General features: G+C 45.2%; 1 protein-coding gene across 1 annotated transcript in view; it reads left to right on the top strand.

The window, feature by feature from the left end:
• The window catches only part of SKIC2 (SKI2 subunit of superkiller complex), a 53,286-nt gene extending 30,043 nt beyond the window's left edge, over positions 1 to 23,243 (top strand). Inside the window, exons 15-31 of the mRNA XM_075323279.1 lie at positions 4,528 to 4,674; positions 7,053 to 7,146; positions 7,222 to 7,434; positions 7,524 to 7,634; positions 7,897 to 8,008; positions 8,687 to 8,805; positions 9,343 to 9,480; positions 9,677 to 9,814; positions 19,314 to 19,418; positions 19,500 to 19,653; positions 20,097 to 20,223; positions 20,317 to 20,527; positions 20,615 to 20,725; positions 20,829 to 21,047; positions 22,384 to 22,524; positions 22,679 to 22,886; positions 22,978 to 23,243. Coding sequence (XP_075179394.1) covers positions 4,528 to 4,674; positions 7,053 to 7,146; positions 7,222 to 7,434; positions 7,524 to 7,634; positions 7,897 to 8,008; positions 8,687 to 8,805; positions 9,343 to 9,480; positions 9,677 to 9,814; positions 19,314 to 19,418; positions 19,500 to 19,653; positions 20,097 to 20,223; positions 20,317 to 20,527; positions 20,615 to 20,725; positions 20,829 to 21,047; positions 22,384 to 22,524; positions 22,679 to 22,879 — 2,341 coding nt within the window. The 3' untranslated portion in view covers positions 22,880 to 22,886; positions 22,978 to 23,243. The remainder of the gene's footprint in view (positions 1 to 4,527; positions 4,675 to 7,052; positions 7,147 to 7,221; positions 7,435 to 7,523; positions 7,635 to 7,896; positions 8,009 to 8,686; positions 8,806 to 9,342; positions 9,481 to 9,676; positions 9,815 to 19,313; positions 19,419 to 19,499; positions 19,654 to 20,096; positions 20,224 to 20,316; positions 20,528 to 20,614; positions 20,726 to 20,828; positions 21,048 to 22,383; positions 22,525 to 22,678; positions 22,887 to 22,977) is intronic.
• Positions 23,244 to 24,234: the final 991 nt, after the last annotated feature.

The following is a 24,234-nucleotide window of genomic DNA, read 5'->3' as shown; positions in this document are numbered from 1 at the left end:
TTAACCCTTTCATTTTCAATGGGCTGAATGGGGGGTGATTTGAACTTTTAGGTTTGTTTATTTTTAATTTTTTTAACTTTTTTTTATTTTACAAGTCCCCCTAGGGGGTGATAGGGATCAGCAGTCTGATGGCTCATTCATTTCTGTTGATAACAGCTACACAACTGTGATTATCAGAAATTCTCATCTATTGAAACAGGCAGTATTCTGTCGCCTGTTACGGGAAGTGAGTCATGTGAGCTACAGGAGTCATCACATGACCCTGTGCTACCATGGCAACCATCGGCTCACAGTGATCATGTCACGGTACCGCCGATGGAGCCGGGTGAGGGAAGATTTACTGCGACGGGCATTTAAATTGCGCTGTCACATTTTGACAGTGCAATATAAGGGGTTAACAGGCGCACATGGTTTGTGGATCCACCCGTGCCTGCGAGGCACACATGTCAGCTGTACTAATCAGCTGACATGTGTGCGGATCACCGGCAGCTGCAATGCAGCAGCCGTGGGTAATTAAACTATGATGGCTTCGGCTGTAATGTTACGGCCCGCGATCGTAAAGGGGTTAAGGTATTAGATGAATCATGTTTACAAATTGCTCAAGGAAATCAATGGAAAATCATCTACGTGATAAGTAAGATCAATGTTGAAATTATTAGTATTCAGAATGGACATTAATTCAGCAAGGGAATCCTTAGAGCTTTGCCAGATAAAAAATATATTGTTAACGTACTGCTTCCAGAAGAGTGCGATCCATGAACGGATGCCGATCTGCAGGAAGAGGTCCCTCTCCCACAGCCTTAGGAGCAGGTTAGCACTGGATGGGGCAAAACATGCCCCCATCGCTGTACCTTGGAGCTGCAGATGGAATGTCTCAGTAAAAATGAAAAAAATAGTGGGCAAGGGTGAAATTTAGTAACTCGAAAAAAAAACAAGGTCATAGTGGTAGAAATTTTGGAAGTCTACAGAAAAACACCGTAGAGCCTGTGGAATATTAATGTAAAGTGGCTCAACGTCACATGTGACACAAAGTATGTCCACCAATGTCCAATCCGTTCACTTTTTCGAGAGGAGACATTTGACAAGAGTTTTTAATTTTACATCCGCAGGTTCTCTCCTTTTCCAGTTGTTTATTGCCTGTTACCCTTGCTTTTAGTCTTTTGTTTCTATTTGTTTATTTGTCTGTCCAGTCAACTTTCGGATGTGGCCATTTCTACCTTCCCCTTACTGGTCTTTCCTGTTGGTGATCTTCTTAGTTGGATGACCAGCCACACTGCCGTTTATGCCAGTCAGTGAGAGACCAGCTAGGGTTAAAGGGAAATAAATCACCAGGATTTTCGTATATAAGCTAAAGCCCCTGCTATACTGGCACTATCAGGCTGATTCTATGCATACCTGTAGTGGGCAGCTCGGATGTTTTAGGTTTTGAAATCCAAGAAAGTAAAGTTTATTAAATCAGCAGCTGCTTGAGTGACAGCAGCTGAGGATCAGATAGTATCTGGGGGGAATTCATAGTTATCCCCTCCCCCTGTTAGGTATAATACTAAGGCTAATTCTATCGATTTACGTTTTCAATAGCAGGACCTGTGGTGAGGTCATACCCATGTGACCAGAAGGGGCAGGGCCTCAGCCAACAAAGATGGATACCAGGAAGCAACATTTTTCTGTTGGCTGAGGCCCCGCCCCTTCTGGTCACATGAGTATGACCTCACCACACAGGACCTGCTAGTGAAAAAGTAAATCGATAGGTATAATACTTATGCTAATTCTAACAGGGGGGATTAACTATGAACCCCCCAGATATTATCTGATCCTCAGCTGCTGTCACTCAAGAAGCTGCAGATTTTATAAACTTTACTTTCTTGGATTTCAAAGCCTAAACATCCGAGCTGCCCACTACAGGTATGTATAGAATCAGCCTGATAGTGCCAGTATAGCACTGTATGTATAGAATCAGCCTGATAGTGCCACTATAGCACTGTATGTATAGACTCAGCCTGATAGTGCCAGTATAGCACTGTATGTATAGAATCAGCCTGATAGTGCCAGTATAGCCCTGTATGTATAGACTCAGCCTGATAGTGCCAGTATAGCACTGTATGTATAGACTCAGCCTGATAGTGCCAGTATAGCACTGTATGTATAGACTCAGCCTGATAGTGCCAGTATAGCACTGTATGTATAGAATCAGCCTGATAGTGCCAGTATAGCACTGTATGTATAGCATCAGCCTGATAGTGGCAGTATAGCACTGTATGTATAGAATCAGCCTGATAGTGCCAGTATAGCACTGTATATATAGAATCAGCCTGATAGTGCCAGTATAACACTGTATGTATAGACTCAGCATGATAGTGCCAGTATAGCACTGTATGTATAGAATCAGCCTGATAGTGCCAGTATAGCACTGTATGTATAGAATCAGCCTGATAGTGCCAGTATAGCACTGTATGTATAGAATCAGCCTGATAGTGCCAGTATAGCACTGTATGTATAGAATCAGCCTGATAGTGCCAGTATAGCACTGTATGTATAGAATCAGCCTGATAGTGCCAGTATAGCACTGTATGTATAGAATCAGCCTGATAGTGCCAGTATAGCACTGTATGTATAGAATCAGCCTGATAGTGCCAGTATAGCACTGTATGTATAGAATCAGCCTGATAGTGCCAGTATAGCACTGTATGTATAGACTCAGCATGATAGTGCCAGTATAGCACTGTATGTATAGAATCAGCCTGATAGTGCCAGTATAGCACTGTGTGTATAGAATCAGCCTGATAGTGCCAGTATAGCACTGTATGTATAGAATCAGCCTGATAGTGCCAGAATAGCACTGTATGTATAGAATCAGCCTGATAGTGCCAGTATAGCACTGTATGTATAGAATCAGCCTGATAGTGCCAGTATAACACTGTATGTATAGACTCAGCATGATAGTGCCAGTATAGCACTGTATGTATAGAATCAGCCTGATAGTGCCAGTATAGCACTGTATGTAGAGAATCAGCCTGATAGTGCCAGTATAGCACTGTATGTATAGAATCAGCCTGATAGTGCCAGTATAGCACTGTATGTATAGAATCAGCCTGATAGCGCCAGTATAGCACTGTATGTATAGACTCAGCCTGATGGTGCTAGTATAGCACTGTATGTATAGAATCAGCCTGATAGTGCCAGTATAGCACTGTATGTATAGAATCAGCCTGATAGTGCCAGTATAGCACTGTATGTATAGACTCAGCCTGATAGTGCCAGTATAGCACTGTATGTATAGAATCAGCCTGATAGTGCCAGTATAACACTGTATGTATAGACTCAGCATGATAGTGCCAGTATAGCACTGTATGTATAGAATCAGCCTGATAGTGCCAGTATAGCACTGTATGTATAGAATCAGCCTGATAGTGCCAGTATAGCACTGTATGTATAGAATCAGCCTGATAGTGCCAGTATAGCACTGTATGTATAGAATCAGCCTGATAGTGCCAGTATAGCACTGGCTATAGGTTATATAGGAAAATCCTTGAAATTGGTTCACTTTAATAGTATGTTGGTTGCATACTCTCCTAGTAGTCAGACCTTTATTTCTCCACTTTGTATTTCATGGTTTGTTTTAATTTACTGTTGTATCTTTTTCTATCTCAGCACTCCTTCCCTATTTTAGGTACATTACACTCTGCTCTATCCCCCAGTTCTTAAGGAGGTACAAGAAGCTCTCGATGGCCTTTCAGGCAGCCTAGGTCCAAGTAGCCCCCACTTAGTCAGTGGTTAGGGTTGTTTCTTTTTGGGTTTTATGTTTGGGCCCTTTTCCTTTTTTTGCTTCATTTTTTTTATTTTAGTAGCTTAAACTAATTCTAAGCGTTATTCCGTTAAAAAAAAAAACCTTATGAAGTAAAACTAACGAACTATCTCACAGCTCCATCAATGGAAAAATAAAACATCAAAAAATGTTTACTTTTTTTTTTTAGTTTCCGGCGACATTTTTTGATGTTTTATTTTTCCATTGATGGAGCTGTGAGATAGTTAGTTAGTTTGTTTCTTTTACTTCATTAGGTTTGGGGGTTTTTTTGTTTTTTCTTTTTTTACTTAACCACTTGTGGTAGCTTTTAATTGCATTTTTAAGGGTAGTGAAAACCAATAATTCTGCCATCCTGATTTTTTTGTATTTATGACATTTTACCATCCGGATTAATTTTATATTTTGATAGTGAGGAATGCGGACACAGCGATATCAAGTAGGATGATTTTCCTTTTTCTAATGTGAAAAAAAAAGTGTTTTTTTTAAACTTTTTTTATTTTTTCATATTTTGATAAACAAAGAATATTAAATAAAGTTTAAGTCCAAGGGAGAAGTCGTACTACGGATTATAGTATTTTAAACATATTGCTCTTCTATAAAGCTTGGCACGTGGCTTGGCTTCACCAGACCACCAAGATGGCAGCATCGCGGCGGGGATCGGGCGAGGGGCCGTCAGAGACTTACAGGGTATTAATTTTTGATTTTTTTTAAAATATATTTAACAGGAGAATTAAGAAGAAGAAGATTTACGTGATCAGTACATCCAAGAGGCCGGTCCCTCTAGAGCATTATCTATACACGGGAAATAGTCAGAAAACACTCAACCAGTTTTTTCTGCTGCAGGACGCAACGGGGACCTTCCAAACCAAGGGGTAAGTCCCTCACCCGTCAGCCAAGGTCTTACCACATGGAGGAATTGGGGGCTTTATATCTCACATATCCTAAGCAGGTTGTCCAGGATTAAAGGAAACCAAGCACCAGGTTGTGGCCCTATAAAATAAAGGCTGTGCCGCACCGCCGCCGCCATTACCGCTGTTGGCAGCGCATGCGCATTGTGATGTCTTCAATAAAATGGCACTGGAATTGTGGAGGTCACCTGAGCTGTAGTATGTTTGTTTAAACGTAATAAGAATATCTGTGTATGTAAATAATCAAAATGTAGATGTAGATGCAAAATTGTCTGTCTGTCTATGTAGCTATCGCATGGACCCATAATATAATTCTAAGCTGTATATTGAAAAAGTTAGCCAAAGTATAAATGAACAAAGGAGATATTCATTAAGTTAATTGGTAGCCTTATCAGTAAAATTCACAGGAGAAGGAATGTAGTATTTGTGGGATGAGGCAGGTGATCCCATACTCCCATGTATTATTTCTACAGAAACTCATCGTCGCTTACTGCCTTCAAAGTGTATTATTTGGGATGATGTATAATCTCATGCATTCTCCCAATGCTGCCCATATGCACTCCCCCCTAATTATTCTTTATCAGAATGTGTGAGCAAATGGAAAAGTTTTTGTAAATATCTTTCAGGCTGACGCTGGCTGAAAAGAGAGCATGTCTGTGTTCTTTGTCTTATATACATTGATATAAGTCTTCAACGCAAATTCCTCCCTTGACAGAATCAGTGCATGCGTGTACCGCGATCTCCACCACCATTTTACTGAGGACACTGTGCAGATTAATATGAGCGGCAGCGCATGCGCTGATGGGAAAACAAAAAAAATGAATTTGCGCATGCATGTATCGTGATCACCAGCGCCATTTTATTGAAGGCACTGTGGAGTTGAATATGAGCCTTGGCGGCGCATGCGCTGATGGGAGAAAAAAAAACCAATCTGCGCATGCGTCGCCTCCACTAATATTAGTCTCAATAGTGTCTTCAATAAAATGGCACTGGAGATATTGGTACACACTTGTGCTGATTCTGGCGCCATTTTATTGGAGATAGTGTGGAGCTGAATATGAGCGGCAGCGGTGCAGGCGCTGATGGGAGGAAAAAAAAAATTAATCTGCGCATGCGTCGCCGCCGCTCATATTCAGCTCAATAGTGTCTTCAATAAAATGGCGCCGGAGATCTCGGTACACACATGCGCTGATTCCGGCGCTGTTTTATTGAAGGCATTGTGGAGCCAAATATGAGTGGCGGTGGTGCATGCGCTGATGGGAGAAAAAAAAAATGAGCACATGCTCAGCCTCTGCTCATCTTTGGCTCCATAGTGTCTTCAGTAAAATGGCTCTAGAGATCACGGTACATGCATTCACTGATTCCAGCGCCATTTTATTGAAGACACTGATGAGCCGAATATGAGTGGCGGTGGTGCATGCACTGATGGAAAAAAAAAATCATTCTGCTCATGCACCGCCTCATATTTGGCTTCACAGTGTCTTCAATAAAATGGTGCTGGAGATCACAGTACACGCATGTATTGACTGCAGCACCATTTTATTGAGACACTGGAGTCGAATATGAGCGGCAACGGCGCATGCGCTGATGGGAAAAAAAAAATCAATCTGCGCATGCGCCACCTCCACTAATATTAGTCTCAATAGCATCTTCAATAAAATGGCACCAGAGATCTCAGTACCCACTTGCAATGATTCCAGCGCCATTTTTTGGAACACAGTGTGGAGCCAAATATGAGTGGCTGATGGGAGGAAAAAAAAAAATCAATCTGCACCTGCACCGCCTCTGCTCATATTTGGCTCAACAGTGTCAATATAATGGCGCTGGAGATCACGGTGCTATGGCTCTATTTTTTTCAAGACGTCACAATAGCAATCATTTTAATCCGCGTCCTAGCGCCATTATGTCACTGCCTCTAATTTTATAGGGCAAAAACCTGGTGGTTGGTTCCCTTTAAACGAAAATGGTCTTTTTTTTTTTTCCCCCCCCAGAACCAGCGCCCTGTTTGCAGATGGGCCGTGTCTGATATTGCATCTTAGCCATATTGAATTATATGGGGGATGAGATGCAATACTAAGAACAACACATAGGCACGAAACTTTGTTTCCAGCTCTGGACTGACCTCTTGAGCTAATAGTTTAATTTCAGGCTTCCTGCAGCCACCACTAGGGGGAGCTTTCATTACCCTCAATGGTATATTTACCTTCCATAGTCTCCTGGCAGGCTGCAGGGTACAGGCTGGTATATAGGGCACTTGTATTCTCTGCGGGCGCCACCAGGGGTTCGGGAACTGCAGTCACATAGCGCGGGCTCTAATGGAAGCCCCTCTCCTGTCTGTGCAGATACTACGCTGCGGTCGAAGCAAAGAAGGAGCGCTCCTCTAAGTACTCGCAGACATTTGGAGCCAAACACCCGCATGGAGGAGGCGCCGGACATGTAAGTGACGCTGACAGATGGTCGGTCATTGAGGAGGAGGCCGGTGAAGGGTTAATGTCGCGGTGTCTCCTGCAGGATAAGGGCACGTGGCTGTCGCTCATCCAGTCCCTGCGGCAGAGGGACGCTCTGCCCGTCGTGGTGTTCACGTTCTCCCGGTCCCGGTGCGAGCAGAACGCCGGAGCGCTGACCACCGTAGACTTGTGCACGGCGTCCGAAAAGAGCGAAATCCAGACCTACTACAACAAGTGCCTGAGCCGGCTGCGCGGGGGCGACCGGCAGCTCCCCCAGGTATGGAAAGAGCGTCTGTGGCCACATCCCACAGCAGCAAGGTACCACAACTCCCAGCATGTCTGCAGATACATGTGTGGTGATTGCAGGTGCTGCATATGCTGGATCTCCTGAAGAGGGGGATCGGGATCCATCACAGCGGGATCCTGCCCATCCTGAAGGAGGTGGTGGAGATGTTATTCAGCCGCGGACTCGTCAAGGTCGGTATTCATTGCATCTATAGGAAGAGCGACCCATAATGTCTGCATTATAATGTTCCTCTGTTATTCCTCCTGGAAGTAGCTGAATACATGGACAGTTGGCTGTGATCATACTCTGCAGCACTTATTGATCTGATATTAGGCACGCACCCCATTAAACGGGAACGGTAACGCCAATTTATCATACATTTTCAGGAGGAATAACTGAGGAATGGTCAATGCTGTAGCCACCGGGTTCATGGTGTCACTTTGTGCTCCTCAGATCCTCTTTGCCACAGAGACCTTTGCTATGGGGGTGAACATGCCGGCCCGCACCGTGGTGTTCGATTCCATCAGAAAACACGATGGATCCAACTTCAGAGACCTGACCCCGGGTACGTCATCTGATTATAGGGGGGATTTAATGCGGAGCAGTGGGAACACTCGGGTCTGATTATTGGGGGGTTTAATGCGGAGCAGTGGGAGAACTCAGGTCTGATTATTGGGGGTTTAATGCGGTGCAATGGGAGCACTCAGGTCTGATTATTGGGCGGTTTAATGCGGAGCAGTGGGAGCACTCAGGTCTGATTATTGGGGGGTTTAATGCGGAGCAGTGGGAGCACTCAGGTCTGATTATTGGGGGGTTTAATGCGGAGCAGTGGGAGCACTCAGGTCTGATTATTGGGGGGTTTAATGCGGAGCAGTGGGAGCACTCAGGTCTGATTATTGGGGGGTTTAATGCGGAGCAGTGGGAGCACTCGGGTCTGATTATTGGGGGGTTTAATGCGGTTTAGTGGGAGCACTCGGGTCTGATTATTGGGGGGTTTAATGTGGTTTAGTAGGAGCACTCGGGTCTGATTATCGGGGCTTTAATGCGGAGCAGTGGGAGCACTCAGGTCTGATTATCGGGGGGTTTAATGTGGTTTAGTAGGAGCACTCGGGTCTGATTATCGGGGGGTTTAATGTGGTTTAGTGGGAGCACTCGGGTCTGATTATCGGGGGCTTAATGCGGATCAGTGGGCGCACTCGGGTCTGATTATCGGGGGCTTTCATGCCGATGCGTCCTCACACAGGAGAGTACATACAGATGGCCGGGCGCGCAGGACGCCGAGGACTGGACAACACCGGCATGGTGATCATCCTGTGCAAATCTGACGTGCCCGAGATGAGTGACCTACACAAGATGATGATGGTGAGGATGAGGAGGATGATGGGGAGAGAGGTACAGGTGCAATTTTCTAACTTTGATGATGAATTTGGTTTATGAGCAGAATTTACAAACTTTCTGCAGTTTTGCAATAAACCAAGAACAATGCAAAAGCTCCACAACTAACTCAAGGAGTGGTTTCTCCAAATTCAGCGCAAAATGGCACTTTTACCGCATCATTCACCCCTTGGTGACGAGTGTCGTGCCTCTGGCTGTTATAACCCGCTGCAGACGTGATGCATCACCATACACCGGCGATCCTAGGGGGTCTTAGCCCATTCCTCAGGGGTCATTAATGTTCTTGGGGTTGTGCGCTGCGGCCGCCTTCTTCAGGGGTTGGAGGAGCCTGTCAGTCTAGGCGAGGAGGGTCTGTGGTGCTGCTGCGGAGGGGCGGCATCATGAAATCTGCAGGTCACTCAGAATTTTTTAGGCTGCACAGGAGGGCTGGAGATTGTTGCTCATGATGGGAGTCCTGTACATTACTGTCTGTCCTTACTAACCTCCCTGCCTCCTCCGGTCCAGGGGAAGCCGACTCAGCTGCACTCCCAGTTCCGTCTCACGTACTCCATGATCCTGAATCTCCTCCGCGTCGAGGCTTTGAGAGTGGAGGACATGATGAAGAGGAGCTTTGCCGAAGCCCACACCCAAAAGGATAGCAAGGTGAGTGGTAACCACGTCCTGTCCACCACGGGGGTAAAAATGTAGGATCGCAGAACCAGATTGGGACTGTTGTGTTCCCTACATGATGCGGTTACTTCCATGATCTCCAACTGGGGGTGATGAGAAACTACAACTCCCAGCATGCTCTCTGTCTGGTTATGCTGGAAGTCACCACTGAGTTGTGTTTATTTCCAAGGCCCATGAACAGCGCATTAAGGTCCTGACCAAGACGCTGGGCGACATGGGGGACGTGGAGTGCTCCGGGGACCTGGCGGACCTGTATGACTATTTTGTGACTGTGCAGGAGCTCGTCTACACCAGGGAGATGCTGCAGGTAATAATCCAATCACTCCATGTTTGATTTATCAATTATCCATGTACACTGGTGGATATACAGTGCCTTGCGAAAGTATTCAGCTCCCTTCAATTTTTCAACCTTTTCCCACATTTCAGGCTTCAAACATAAAGATAAAAATGTTAATGTTCTGGTGAAGAATCAACAACAAGTGGACACAATTGTGAAGGGGAAGGAAATTTATCGCTTATTTTAAACTTTTTTAAAAAATAACTGAAAATTAGTGCGTGCAATATTATTCATCCCCTTTACTTTCAGTGCAGCAACTCACTCCAGAAGTTGATTGAGGATCTCTGAATGATCCAATGTTGTCCTAAATGACTGATGATGATAAATATAAGCCCCTGTGTGTAATCAAGTCTCCGTATAAATGCACCTGCTCTGTGATAGCCTCAGGGTTCTGTGTAAAGCACACAGAGCATCATGAAGACCAAGGAACACAACAGGCAGGTCCATGATACTGTTGTGGAGGGGGGTGTGGCCTGCATGCTGAAGGCAATGGCTGCTTAAGAGAGAAGCTCTGTGCTGTGGCTGTACAAACTGGCTCAAAGCTGCTTCAAATCGCTGAGAACTCTCCTCTGAAACAGTGAGTAATCCCCCCTGCACAGTATGCCAAAGGGTAGACCCCGGAAATCTGGCCCCCCAGCCAAGCTTACTGACTTTTATCCCAGGGATAGGGGATCCCCCTCTCCTCAGAAGATGTCTGCTGCTGCAGTGTCTCCCTTACACCAGGAAGAGACAGGGTTGGGAAGCAGTGGCACAGGCACTCCTCTCACAGAGGAAAGGCTGCAAGCCCTGCTCAGTTCTCTGAAGTCATCACTGCAGGAGGATTTCAGGGATCTTAAGAACATGATTAAAGAAGTTAAGGAGGAAATCAAATCACTGGGGGACCGTACAGACCATGTGGAGTCTAAAATGGCCGAACTTGCTCAGTCACACAATGATCTGATTGATGCTAACACAGCGTTAGAGGAGGAGGTGGGAATACTGAAAAACAAGCTTGGGGATCTGGAAGACAGATCCAGAAGGAACAATCTTAAAATTAGGGGCATTCCTGTGTCAGTAGCTGATAAAGAGCTGCCAGATTTCTTTCACAAGTTTCTCCAACTACTGCTCCCAGAACACACAGAAAGATCTCATAGTGGATAGAATACATAGAATCCCTAAACCTAAAGGTATCGACCCCACTCTGCCCAGGGACACGCTGGAAGCAGTGCTCCAGATACTGAGGGATAACCCTATCCTCCCAGATGAATTTATTGATTTAAAGGTGTTCCCGGACCTGTCTGCTGCAACTCTGGCAAAAAGAAGAGAATTTTCCCAGTTCTCCAGAATCCTGAGGGAGCATGACATACACTATAAATGGGGATTCCCGGTGAAATTGATTATCTTCAGGGATTCTAAAACACATGTATGACAGTCCCCTCCTCAACTGAGCAAACTACGCGAGTCCTGGGGATTACCCCTTACAATGCACTCAGACTCACGCCGGGAGCAGGGGGATGCTCAGAAGAAAAAGATCAATCCTGAGTGGGAACCAGCGTGAGGGAGTCTCGCCAGCCGCAGGCGTGTGTAGCTCTCATGTGACCTGTGATGTCACTTAAGCCCTCTGTTGTTCTCGCCTATGGCGAGCAAGTACTTCCCAGCTGTCCGGTAAGGATGAAGCTGAGGTATTCAAGTTTTTTTGTTTTTGTTGTTTTTTCCCTCCACCCGTGCACCGTCCCTAACTGGTCCTCCTTGCCTGCCTCTGCCTGCCCTATGCCTCTCAGTCGGCCTGCCTGGAAACATCGTCCTTTCTGGGATCCGCCATGAGTATTAAGTTTCTGTCTCTCAATGTGAAGGGTCTCAATTCTCCTGCAAAAAGATCCATGCTGTGGAGAGAAGTTATAGCATCCAAATGTGATATAGCATGTATTCAAGAAACTCACCTTCTTACTGATGACAATAAAAGGCTACTACATCCAAGATTTCCACATATGTTCTTTGCAAATGACTCAAAAAAAAAAAAAAAGGAGGAGTGGCTATCCTGATTAAAAACTCTGTGGCTTTCAAAATGATTGATGTAACCTATGGTGCAGACGGGAGATATATTATTCTAAAGTGCCTCCTGAATGGGCTTTTGTATACCTTGGCATCGATTTACGCTCCAAACTCATCTCAACTAACATTTGCCCGGAAATTTTTCCAGATGTTTAGGAGCACCGCACAGGGGTCAGAGATAATCTGCGGTGACTTTAACACTCCAGTTTTCCGATCTATGGACTGCTCGGCGGGGTCCGCTAAGTCAGGAAAGGAACTGAAACAGTTGGTCGCGAAGTTTCATCTACATGACATATGGAGATACCTTCATGCATCGGAAAGGGACTATACTTTCTTTTCCCCAAGGCATCGGTCGTACAGCAGGATCGACTTCTTCCTGACGGATAGTAAGACTGTTCACAAGTGTACGGGTGCTGAAGTGGGTCTGATAACATGGTCGGATCATGCTCCGATAACTTTGGTGGTACAGGACTCTACTAGTGGATTTATGGTGCCTCAGTGGAGACTTAATACTAGTTTACTGAACCAAAAGAACGTTCAGGAGGAGGTTGTGGCAGGCCTGTTGGAATACTTTGGACATAATGACAATGGGGAGGTCTCTGACGAGACCTTATGGGCTGCACACAAATCAGTTATTAGAGGGCAGTTTTTAAAAACTGCATCATTCTTGAAAAAGCAAAGAGAAGCAGAAATTAAAGAAATTATAGCCCATATTCAACACTTAGAAACTATTAACAAGGCCTCCCCGTCGTCTACACTGTCCAGGGAAATTCTTACTTGCAGGTTTCAACTGCGATCCCTCCTGTTGTATAGATATGAACATAATCTTAAAAAGAGTAAATCAACTTTTTATGCGATGGGGGATAGAGCCAGCACCTTACTAGCTAGAACAAAAAAACAGGAAATTAAATCTAAAATTGAATTTTTGAAGGGCCCCGACGGATCACTTATAAGGCACCCTAATGGGATAGCAGACGCCTTTGCCAAGTATTATGCTGCCCTGTACAATTTAAGGGATGACCCGCAAACCCCTCAGCCAACACCGGAAAAAATTCAGGAGTTTTTGGACGGTCTGGAATTGCCTCGGGTCTCAGACCGGCAATTAGAATCTTTAAATCTTCCCTTTACTATACAGGAAATTTTGGACACCATTAGAGCTTCTAAACGAAACTCAGCCCCAGGCCCGGATGGGCTTCCCTATGAATATTATCAGCAATTTGCCTCTATTCTAGCCCCTTTTTTACTAAAGACCTTTAATTTGTGGCAAACGGCCGGGACTATTTCCTCAGAGAACCTAGAAGCAGTTATCACTACACTACCCAAACCGGGGAAAACGGCAGATACCCCTGGGAATTTCAGACCAATTTCATTGCTCAACTGTGATTTAAAAATTTACTCAAAAATGGTAGCCACCAGACTCCATAAAATAATCCCCTCCTTGGTAGCCCCGGATCAGGTGGGTTTTGTGGCGGGCAGGCAATCCAAAGATGGCACCAGGCGGATGCTGGATTTAATTGGGGTGATGGAGAAGTCGGGTGTCCCTGGTGTATTCTTGTCACTCGACGCCGAAAAGGCCTTTGATAGGGTGCACTGGGGATATCTGGAAAGAGTGCTTATGAAATTTGGTTTTGAAGGAAGAATTAAGTCATCTGTTTTGGCCTTGTACTCTCACCCAAATGCTTCAGTTCTAGCCTCGGGTTTTCGCTCATTAAAATTTTCTATAACCAATGGCACCCGCCAGGGGTGCCCGCTGTCCCCTATTGTTTTTGCTCTGGTGGTGGAACCTCTGGCGGAGGCAATTAGGGTGAACCCGAACATAACTGGTATAAGGGTAGGGGAGCATGAACATAAATTGGGTCTATATGCGGATGATGTAATAATATCATGTACTAACCTTGAATATTCCTTTCCAGCAGTGATGTCCACCCTGTCGACCTTTTCTGAGGTGTCTTATTACAAATTGAATGCCACGAAGTCCTTAGTACTACCATTTAATGTACCCGCAAGATCCAGAAGGATTTTGGAGGCAGCCTTTCCTTTCCAGTGGTGCGAAGATAGTATCCCTTATCTAGGTATCCGTTTGACACCAACCCATTCCCTCATCAGATCCAATCTCGATCACCTACTCAAAAACTTGGGTCAGGCTCTAGGCAGGTATGAGAAGTTGTCGCTATCTTGGATGGCGAGAATTCAATCCTTTAAGATGACGTTCCTTCCTAAGCTGCTGTATATGTTTAGGTGTCTCCCTCTTAAAATTCCATATAGATATTTGATAAAACTGCAGTCGTTGACCAATAAGTTTATTTGGGGTAATAAAAGAGCTAGAGTTGCTAGTAAGATTATGCATCTGCCATATGGAATGGGAGGTCTGGGTACGCCTAATGTGATGGCCTATTATAAAGCTTCTCTTATAGAATCACTCAAAGAATGGTGGAACACGGAGAGCTCCCATAGGTGGGTTCAACTTGAGAACTCTCTGACAGACCAGGGTTCGACGAGGAAACTGATGGAGGTGGAATATCTAAAACGTACTAGGTCCACCCTGTGTCTCCCTACTATGACAGCATCGATAGCCATATGGCGCAGTGAGATGATCCCTAAGATCCAGGTCCCGCTGTCAGAAATTTCGCTCAGATCAATAGAATCCCACATTCCATATACAAGTAAAATATATCTTTGTACCGTGTTAGCCAGTAGAGATAAAAAAAAATTGTTTAAAAGAACAGAGAGTCCTCAGTGGTTGATACCTTTTAATGGCTAACTGAAAAGATGGTAATAATTGCAAGCTTTCGAGACTACTCAGGTCTCTTCATCAGGCATGGTATAACACAAAATCTGAAGAGTCACGTATTTATACACAACAGGACTTAGAATAGTGCAGTAAAAAAAAAAAAAAAAAAAAAAAAAAAAAAAAAAAAGAACAAGTTATATGAAACAGAACTATCTCTATGGCAGGGGGACAAGCTGTTCTAGCCATAAATACTGATGCAGTTCAGTGTGAAAGTTTTATTGTCCTTTGATAAGGGTCTGGTCCAGGGCTGTGACATGCTCGGATGGTCAGAGGAGCACATCTTTTAACTGATGTAAAAAGACATGAATCCATGAGACACATTCATTCCTTCTCTGAATGTGTCAAAGGTCATCATAAGTTTGTACTCCCATAGTCTCCTGTCTCTCTGGGACTTGAAGTTTCCTTTCAATACCAGCAATTTCATGTCCATGATGCTGTGGTCTGGGTTACAAAAATGTTTGGCCACAGGTAGATCCATCCTTTTTTCTCTAATTGTGTGGCGGTGAGAATTCATCCTTGTCCTGAGCTGTTGTCCTGTCTCCCCTACATACAGACCCCCAGTTGGACATTTGGTACATATAATTAAGTACACCACATTGGTTGTGGTGCAGCTGAACGTACCTGGGATCTTGTAGTCCTGATGTGATCTGGGAATCTTTATCTTGTCCGTTGTCAATATTAATGGACAGGTCTTGCATTTTTTCTGGTTGCAGGGAAATGTTCCTGTTGGTGTTGGAGAGGACAGGGAGCTTCTGACAATGATGCTTCTTAGATTTGGGGGCTGTCTAAAACACAGAAGTGGGGGGTCTGGAAAAATAGATTTTAACCGGGCATCTTTTTGCAGTAATGGTTGTAGTTTCCGTGCAGCTCCTCTAAACACCTCCAGATGTGGATTGTAGTACAATCCACTACAATCCACATCTGGAGGTGTTTAGAGGAGCTGCACGGAAACTACAACCATTACTGCAAAAAGATGCCCGGTTAAAATCTATTTTTCCAGACCCCCCACTTCTGTGTTTTAGACAGCCCCCAAATCTAAGAAGCATCATTGTCAGAAGCTCCCTGTCCTCTCCAACACCAACAGGAACATTTCCCTGCAACCAGAAAAAATGCAAGACCTGTCCATTAATATTGACAACGGACAAGATAAAGATTCCCAGATCACATCAGGACTACAAGATCCCAGGTACGTTCAGCTGCACCACAACCAATGTGGTGTACTTAATTATATGTACCAAATGTCCAACTGGGGGTCTGTATGTAGGGGAGACAGGACAACAGCTCAGGACAAGGATGAATTCTCACCGCCACACAATTAGAGAAAAAAGGATGGATCTACCTGTGGCCAAACATTTTTGTAACCCAGACCACAGCATCATGGACATGAAATTGCTGGTATTGAAAGGAAACTTCAAGTCCCAGAGAGACAGGAGACTATGGGAGTACAAACTTATGATGACCTTTGACACATTCAGAGAAGGAATGAATGTGTCTCATGGATTCATGTCTTTTTACATCAGTTAAAAGATGTGCTCCTCTGACCATCCGAGCATGTCACAGCCCTGGACCAGACCCTTATCAAAGGACAATAAAACTTTCACACTGAACTGCATCAGTATTTATGGCTAGAACAGCTTGTCCCCCTGCCATAGAGATAGTTCTGTTTCATATAACTTGTTCTTTTTTTTTTTTTTTTTTTTTTTTTTTTTACTGCACTATTCTAAGTCCTGTTGTGTATAAATACGTGACTCTTCAGATTTTGTGTTATACCATGCCTGATGAAGAGACCTGAGTAGTCTCGAAAGCTTGCAATTATTACCATCTTTTCAGTTAGCCATTAAAAGGTATCAACCACTGAGGACTCTCTGTTCTTTTAAACAATTTTTTTTTACATTCCATATACAAATTTGAGTAGATGGGAAACAGCGGGTTTTGGAGTTTTGGCGCACTTTTACGATGGTGCAGAGATTAGGCCCTTCAACGATATACTTCGGGAGCACCCCTCCCTAAAGGGGTGTTTTTATCAACACCTGCAGATTCGCCATTTTCTAAGCACAAAATTCCCCCCGTGATCAAACCCGACCTTACCCACTGTTAAGGCACTATTGTTTAAAAAACTAATGAGGCAACCGGGAATCTCTTTAACCTACAAATGGTTGAACAACCCCTCTGACGAGCAAAAGCTCCCATACATGACTAAATGGGAATCAGATTTAGGCATTAACACCTCCCCCTCGGCGTGGCATACTGCGACACAGTGGGTGCAAAGATCCTCAAAATGCATTAACCATTTGGAACAGCTGAAAAAGGTGCATCTACGTTGGTACCATACGCCGGCAAAATTGGTGCATTACATTCCCAACTACTCACCGCTCTGTTGGAAGGGCTGCCTCCAGAGGGGATCACTGGGACACTGTTGGTGGCACTGTCCGAGGGTCCAACCTTTTTGGATAGCAGTTTTCAGACTCATTAGTGAAATGACAGGTGTGCACACCAACCCCAACCCAGGGCTGGCAGTTCTGAATTGGGAATAGACTCGTACCCGCAGAATTTTAGGGGACTGATTGTGCAAATTCTAATAGCTGCCAGACAGTGTCTGAGCCATTCGTGGAAGGCCACTGAAGCTCCCTCTGGAGCCGAGTTATATAGTAGGATCGACCAACAATGCCAATATGAATATGCCTTGCCCACTCCCTAAAACAAAAAACTAGAATTCTTACAATATGGGAACCCTGGCTGTCATCCAGCCATGCAACACCTATTACACAACTATTCCCCGGGCAAAGAGCACCTAGTTGAGATAGAGCCGAAGGAATTATAGCCCTGGCTCGGCTAGCCAGGGGGCTAAAGCATTGAGACCCTGACTGAGGCAGCAGTTTATGAGAGAAATCTAGGAGGAGTTGATGGCCCCGGCTGGTGGACTGGGGTTGGTAATGCAGGCAGGCATCTAACCCTGTACCCCTACTAACCCCCCCCCCCCACTTCCCCCCAACCCTACCTTCTTCCCCTCCCCCTTTGTTCTTGTTCCCCCTTACTTGAATGAAGTCCCCATCTTTCCTCCCCTCTCCTCCCTCCCCATGTTGTTGTGTGGTTAAAGTGTAAGGCAGAGGAATTGTAACTGGATTGTCTCGGAGTATATTAATGTATGGAGCCCTCATGTGCAGGCAGTGGACAAATGTTCTCTTAAATTACCATGTATGATTTTGCATCTGCCGTGTTTTCAATAAAAAAACTAATTGGATTAAAAAAATGATACTGTTGTGGAGAAGTTTAAAGCCGGATTTGGTTACAAAAAGATTTCCTCAACTTTAAACATCCCAAAGAGCCCTGTGCATGCGATCATATTGAAATGGAAGGAGCATCATACCACTGCAAATCTACCAAGCCCCGGCCGTCCATCCAAACTGTCATCTCACACAAGGAGAAGACTGATCAGAGATGCAGCCAAGAGGCCCATGATCCCTCTGAATGATCTGCAGAGATCTACAGCTGAGGTGGGAGAGTCTGTCCATAGGACAACAATCAGTCATACACTGCACAAATCTGGCCTTTATGGAAGAGTGGCAAGGAGAAAGCCATTTCTCAAAAATATCCATAAAAAGTATCGTTTAAAGTTTGCCACAAGCCACCTGGAGACACCAAACATATGGAAGAAGGTGCTCTGCTCAGATGAAACCAAAATCAAACTATTTGGGCACAATGCCAAACGATATGTAACAGCAACACAGCTCATCACCCTGAAAACACCATCCACACTGTCAAACATGGTGGTGGCAGCATCATGGTATGGGCCTGCTTTTCTTCAGCAGGGACAGGGAATATGGTTAAAATTGATGGGAAGATGGATGGAGCCAAATGCAGGACTATTCTTGAAGAAAACCTGTTGGAGTCTGCAAAAGACCTGAGACTGGGACGGAGATTTGTCTTCCAACAAGACAATGATCCCAAACATAAAGCAAAATCTACAATGGAATGGTTCACAAATAACCGTATCCAGGTGTTAGAATGGCCAAGTCACAGTCCAGACCTGAACCCAATCGAGAATCTGTGGAAAGAGCTGAGAACTGCTGTTCACAAACGCTCTCCATCCAACCTCACTCAGCTCCAGCTGTTTACAAAGGAAGAATGGGCGAGAATTTCAGCCTCTCCATGTGCAAAACTGATAGAGACATACCCCAAGCGACTGCAGCTGTAATCACAGCAAAAGGGGGCGCTACAAAGTATTCACTTACAGGGGATGAATAATATTGCACGCCATAATTTTCAGTTATTTATTTTTTACAAAAGTTTAAAATAAGAAATACATTTTGTTCATCTTCACAATTGTGTCACTTGTTGTCGATTCTTCACCAGAACATTAACATTTTTATCTTTATGTTTGAAGCCTGAAATGTGGGAAAAGGTTGAAAAATTCAAGGGGGCTGAATACTTTCGCAAGGCACTGTATTTGACTTGTTTGTATTCCATGACGTATAGACCCGTTATTGGGTTGATTCGGCGCGGTGCGACTTTTTTTGCTTGCGTAAAATCACCTTCTGCTACACTGCCCAGGAGCATCGCACCGCGCCGGATGCCGAGGCCTCCTTTAAGGATCAGTGAGCCAATACCTCCAAGAGTTACATGTCCCAAATCTGTGTCGTTATCTAGAAAAAGGTGGTGGAATCCATCAATGGCGTGAAGTGTCTAAGCGCGGGACGTATCGTCATCATCCGGACAGACTATCACCCCTGGGTGCCCGGAGTCATCCTGCAGGTAGGATTGCAGCCAGAGCTGACTATACACGTAGGGACCGGCGCACTCCACAGCAGACGGCCATGGTCCTCTACCTTCTAGGTGTCTTCAGATGCCACCAATCGGATCTACACTACACTGGTGCTGTGTGAGAAGAAACGCGATGGTACGGTCGCTTCTACGCCACAAGGAGAGAAGGACAAGACGGTGCCGTGTCCTGATGAACTGCTAATGACCAAAGTGTTCCGACCCGAGGGTAAGACGCTCTGACAAGACGACATATTGTGTAAAATATCTTAGAGTTGATTGCCCCAAATTGCAGTGTTAGTGGTCTTCTCAAAAAAGATGTCCATTCAGCCAGAATGAGTGACGGTCCGACCGACTGACCTTCCATCCTCTGACTGATAGGTTCTGATTTTGTACCTGCCCCAGCCTAGCTTGTTAGATTTTCCCCAGCCCGCTCTACCGGCCAGCTGCTACTCCGCTGAAGCAACCTAAGGTCCCCGGAGGTGATGCACAGAACCCTGCATAGGGGTTAAAGGGTAAGATCCCGGGATCTCCTAGACCCTGCTAACCCGAGTGACTATTGCCAAGTCTGACCATGGATGATGGCTTTATGGTGGCGGATTGTGGCTGAAGACAAGAAGTCGTCACGCTCGTATTACATGAGCCTTCACTGGTTTGCCCTTCTCTCTATAGGGCCGTGTGACTTCAAGCTCCTGAAGCTCCGCTCCTCCGAAATTCTCATGATAACCGGGAAGACCTTAAGGGTCCATGCCGATAAAGTCCTGGACGACGTCACTAGGAGCCAGACCCCGCGCTTCAGGTACCTCCCCCATAACATTGTGGGTGTATTCCTCCACTTTGAGGCCATTTGTTGGGCATGGACCAATATGAATCTTTCCCCCCCCATTCTCAGAAACGACCCTCCGGGCCCGGCGGTGTCCGGTGTGACGCAGGAGCTGTCGCGGCTGGCCGACCTGCCCCCGGGATCGCTGACGTCGCTGTGCCCGGTGAACGATCTGCAGCTGAAGGAGCTGGAGGTGGTGGAGGCCGTCAGCAGGGTGAAGAGACTGGAAGGGGCCTTGAGGGGCTTCAGCTGCCCCAACAGCCCCCGTTTTACCTCCCAGGTGACGCCATCACTGACTTTGTACCCACGTCCCTTGTCCTTGTGGCTTTTTTTCCCTTCTCATGACTCCGTCCTTTTATCCTTGTAGTATCAGCGTCTGGAGCAGCGATCGCAGGTGATGGATGAGCTGGATCGTCTCCGCTTCCTGACGTCGGAGCAGTCGCTGAGCCTCTTACCCGAGTATCAGCAAAGAATCAATGTAAGTCACTGGAGAAGTAAGCGTAGCGGTCTGCGGGGCCTGAGCCGCCTCTTCTGCTGCGGATGTCTTCCTTGGTCTCATCGCTGTCATCTTGTGATGTCAGGTCCTGCGCACCCTGAAGTACATAGATGACGGCGGCGCGGTGCAGCTGAAGGGTCGCGTGGCCTGTGAGGTTTGTAGCCATGAACTGCTGGTGACGGAGCTGGTGCTGGATGGAGCGCTGTCACCCCTGAACCCCGAGGAGATCGCTGCCCTACTCTCCTGCCTCGTCTTCCAGCATAAAACCCAGTGTGAACCGCGGCTCACAGACACATTGAAGGCGGTAAGAAGACAACTGATGTGTGGAATATTACTACACCACCGGCGGGTGATCGAAGAAAGGGTTTATCTACTATAATACTGCCCCTATGTACAAGAATATAACTACTATAATACTGCCCCTATGTACAAGAATGTAACTACTATAATACTGCCCCTATGTACAAGAATATAACTACTATAATACTGCCCCCCCATGTACAAGAATATAACTACTATAATACTGCTCCTATGTACAAGAATATAACTACTATAATACTGCTCCTATGTACAAGAATATAACTACTATAATACTGCCCCCTATATACAAGAATATAACTACTATAATACTGCCCCCTATGTACAAGAATATAAGTGCTATAATACTGCCCCTATGTAGAGGAATATAACTACTATAATACTGCCCCCTATGTACAAGAATATAACTACTATAATACTGCCCCCTATGTACAAGAATATAACTACTATGAGGGTATGTGCGCACGTTGCTTTTTACCTGCTTTTTACCTGCTTTTTTGCTGCTTTTTCTTCTGCGCTGTTTAATGCCAAAATGGATGTGTTCTTCTATTCAAGCAAAGTCTATGGGAATTTGGGTTTCTTGTTCACACTATGTTGTTCAAAATGCTGCCTTTTTGAGGCAGAACTTTGGTCAAAAACTCAGCTTTTCAAAGAAGCAACATGTCAATTGTTTTTGCCATTTGGGTTTTGCACTGCAAAGCTGAGTTTTTGACCAAAGTTCTGCCACAAAAAGGCAGCATTTTGAACAACATAGTGTGAACAAGAAACCCAAATTCCCATAGACTTTGCTTGAATAGAAGAACACATCCATTTTGGCATTAAACAGCGCAGAAGAAAAAGCAGCAAAAAAGCAGGTAAAAAGCAGGTAAAAAGCAACGTGCGCACATACCCTAATACTGCCCCCTATGTACTATAATACTGCCCCCTATGTACAAGAATATAACTACTATAATACTGCCCCTATGTACAAGAATATAACTACTATAATACTGCCCCCTATGTACAATAATATAACTATTATAATACTGCCCCTATGTACAAGAATATAACTACTATAATACTGACATCTATATACAAGAATATAACTGCTATAATACTGCCCCTATGTACAAGAATATAACTGCTATAATACTGACATCTATTTACAAGAATATAACTACTATAATACTGCCTCCTATGTACAAGAATATAACTACTATAATACTGCTCCTATGTACATGGATAGGTGTACTGTACCTGAGAAACGCCCTGTAGTGATCCTTCTCTATGTATATGTGTCAGTAACACATGGGAAATATACCGCTCTCTGGTGTTACCCGCAGGGCGTGAAGAAGGTGCGGGAGTTGGCGGAGCGTTTGGCGCTGGTCCAGCGAGAATGCGGCCTGAAGGAGACAGTAGAAGATTTCGTTGCCCAGTACAAGTTTGGGCTGACGGAGGTGGTTTATGAGTGGGCTCGTGGCATGGTAATCAGCGCCTCCTGCGGAGACTTTCAGCATCATTAGGGGGGTTTATTTTGAATAATCAGTGTATAATGGACATGTGTAAGGATCTCTGCTTGCGGTCAGTGAATAGGAACATTCTTGCACAGATCTAATCCTTCGTATATTTCATTTTCAGCCCTTTTCTGAGATTATGACACTGACCGACATACAGGAGGGCCTGATCGTCCGGTGCGTGCAGCGTCTGGACGAAGCCTGCCGGGACGTGCGCTCCGCCGCTCGACTGGTCGGAGACGCCACGCTCTGCGCCAAGATGGAAGCCGCGTCACAACTGATCAAGAGGGATATAGTCTTTGCTGCCAGCCTGTACACACAGTGATCGTGAGGTTTGTATATGTTCTCATGGAGAGGTGTCCCTTAAAGGGATTGTTCATTTTTCCTAACCTTGCCCAAATTTTCCTTTTTTTCCAATCTAAGAGATCAGATGCCTCCAAAACGGAAGACGTGGCCTTCATCGTGGCAGCGTATACAGCGAGCCCGCACACTGACCAGATCTCCGGCGCTGTCATTAACCTCTATGAGGTCTGCCCCCCCAGGACAGTATTTGGGGGAGGCGTGGACTGTGCCGTATGGAAGCTTAGACCTGGAGACGATAATGTGATAACTGCACTCTGGCCGAGACGCCCGCATCCTTATTTCTGTAAATTACAGCAGTACATGAAATAAACCAGTTTATGGTCTCACGTTGATGTCGTCTCATTTTATTTTTTACTATTAAGAAAGGATTCAGGACCAGAGACGCTCCGTGCGAGACCGAAGAATGCAACGAGCCGCAGTACCAGACACGGCCAGCGGACAAAGGGGGCGCTGTTTTATGTGGTCACAAAGTTTTGGACACATTAAATGTTCTACTTGTGTCAAAACATGTATGTTAACCCCAAACATGGTAGCAAAACCCCCCGATATAATGGAAAAATATATAACTATTGCTAGCAGCAGCATCAATCCCAACAGCAGAAGTACCAAATACATGGGATACGTGGCCTCCTTTGCCTCTGGCTAAACGTTAGTTGGGAGGAAGAAGAGGGTGTAATGGAATATCTGCCCTGCCATTCATTTCAATGACTGCATGATGATGTGGCCTCTGACAGCGACACCATCAGCTCAGCTCACCTCCTCCGCCATAACAGATAAACAGTTGTGAAGATGGGAATTTGGTAAGATGGGTACACGTAGGCCACGATACACCAGTCTTTGTTTACAGTATGTGTCTACACTGGTGTAATACTTGTGGTTAAAGTAGAGGCTGCGAGCAGAGGTAGTGGACCTACTGGACCACAGGGAGGACCTGAGCTTATACTTTAGTGGGAGGGGCTTAACTAAGGTAACACCAGGTACCTCTCCCAGGGCGGTGACCAGGACTGTGGCAGGTGACTGCCAGGACAGGAGACTGCCTCAGGTATGGACACAGGTGCAGGTAGGTAAAGGCAGGATGACAGAGGCAGACAGGTAAGGCGGGTATGGACAGGAACAAATAGGTATGGGAAGACAGGTACAGGTGCCTGACACATGGATAACAGGACCTGACAACTAGCTAGCAGACAGACTAACTAGAGAAGTGCAGGCACCTCCCCTAATGGGAGGGTGCCTTAAATAATTATTAATAATTATGTATAATATTTATATATTAGAATATATAAATATAATATATTTATTATAATATTTATAATTATT

Source organism: Anomaloglossus baeobatrachus, chromosome 9, assembly GCF_048569485.1.
Source record: "Anomaloglossus baeobatrachus isolate aAnoBae1 chromosome 9, aAnoBae1.hap1, whole genome shotgun sequence".
Classification (NCBI taxonomy): domain Eukaryota; kingdom Metazoa; phylum Chordata; class Amphibia; order Anura; family Aromobatidae; genus Anomaloglossus; species Anomaloglossus baeobatrachus.
Note: the sequence above shows the minus strand (reverse complement) of the source record. Positions and strands in the feature narration are given on the sequence as shown.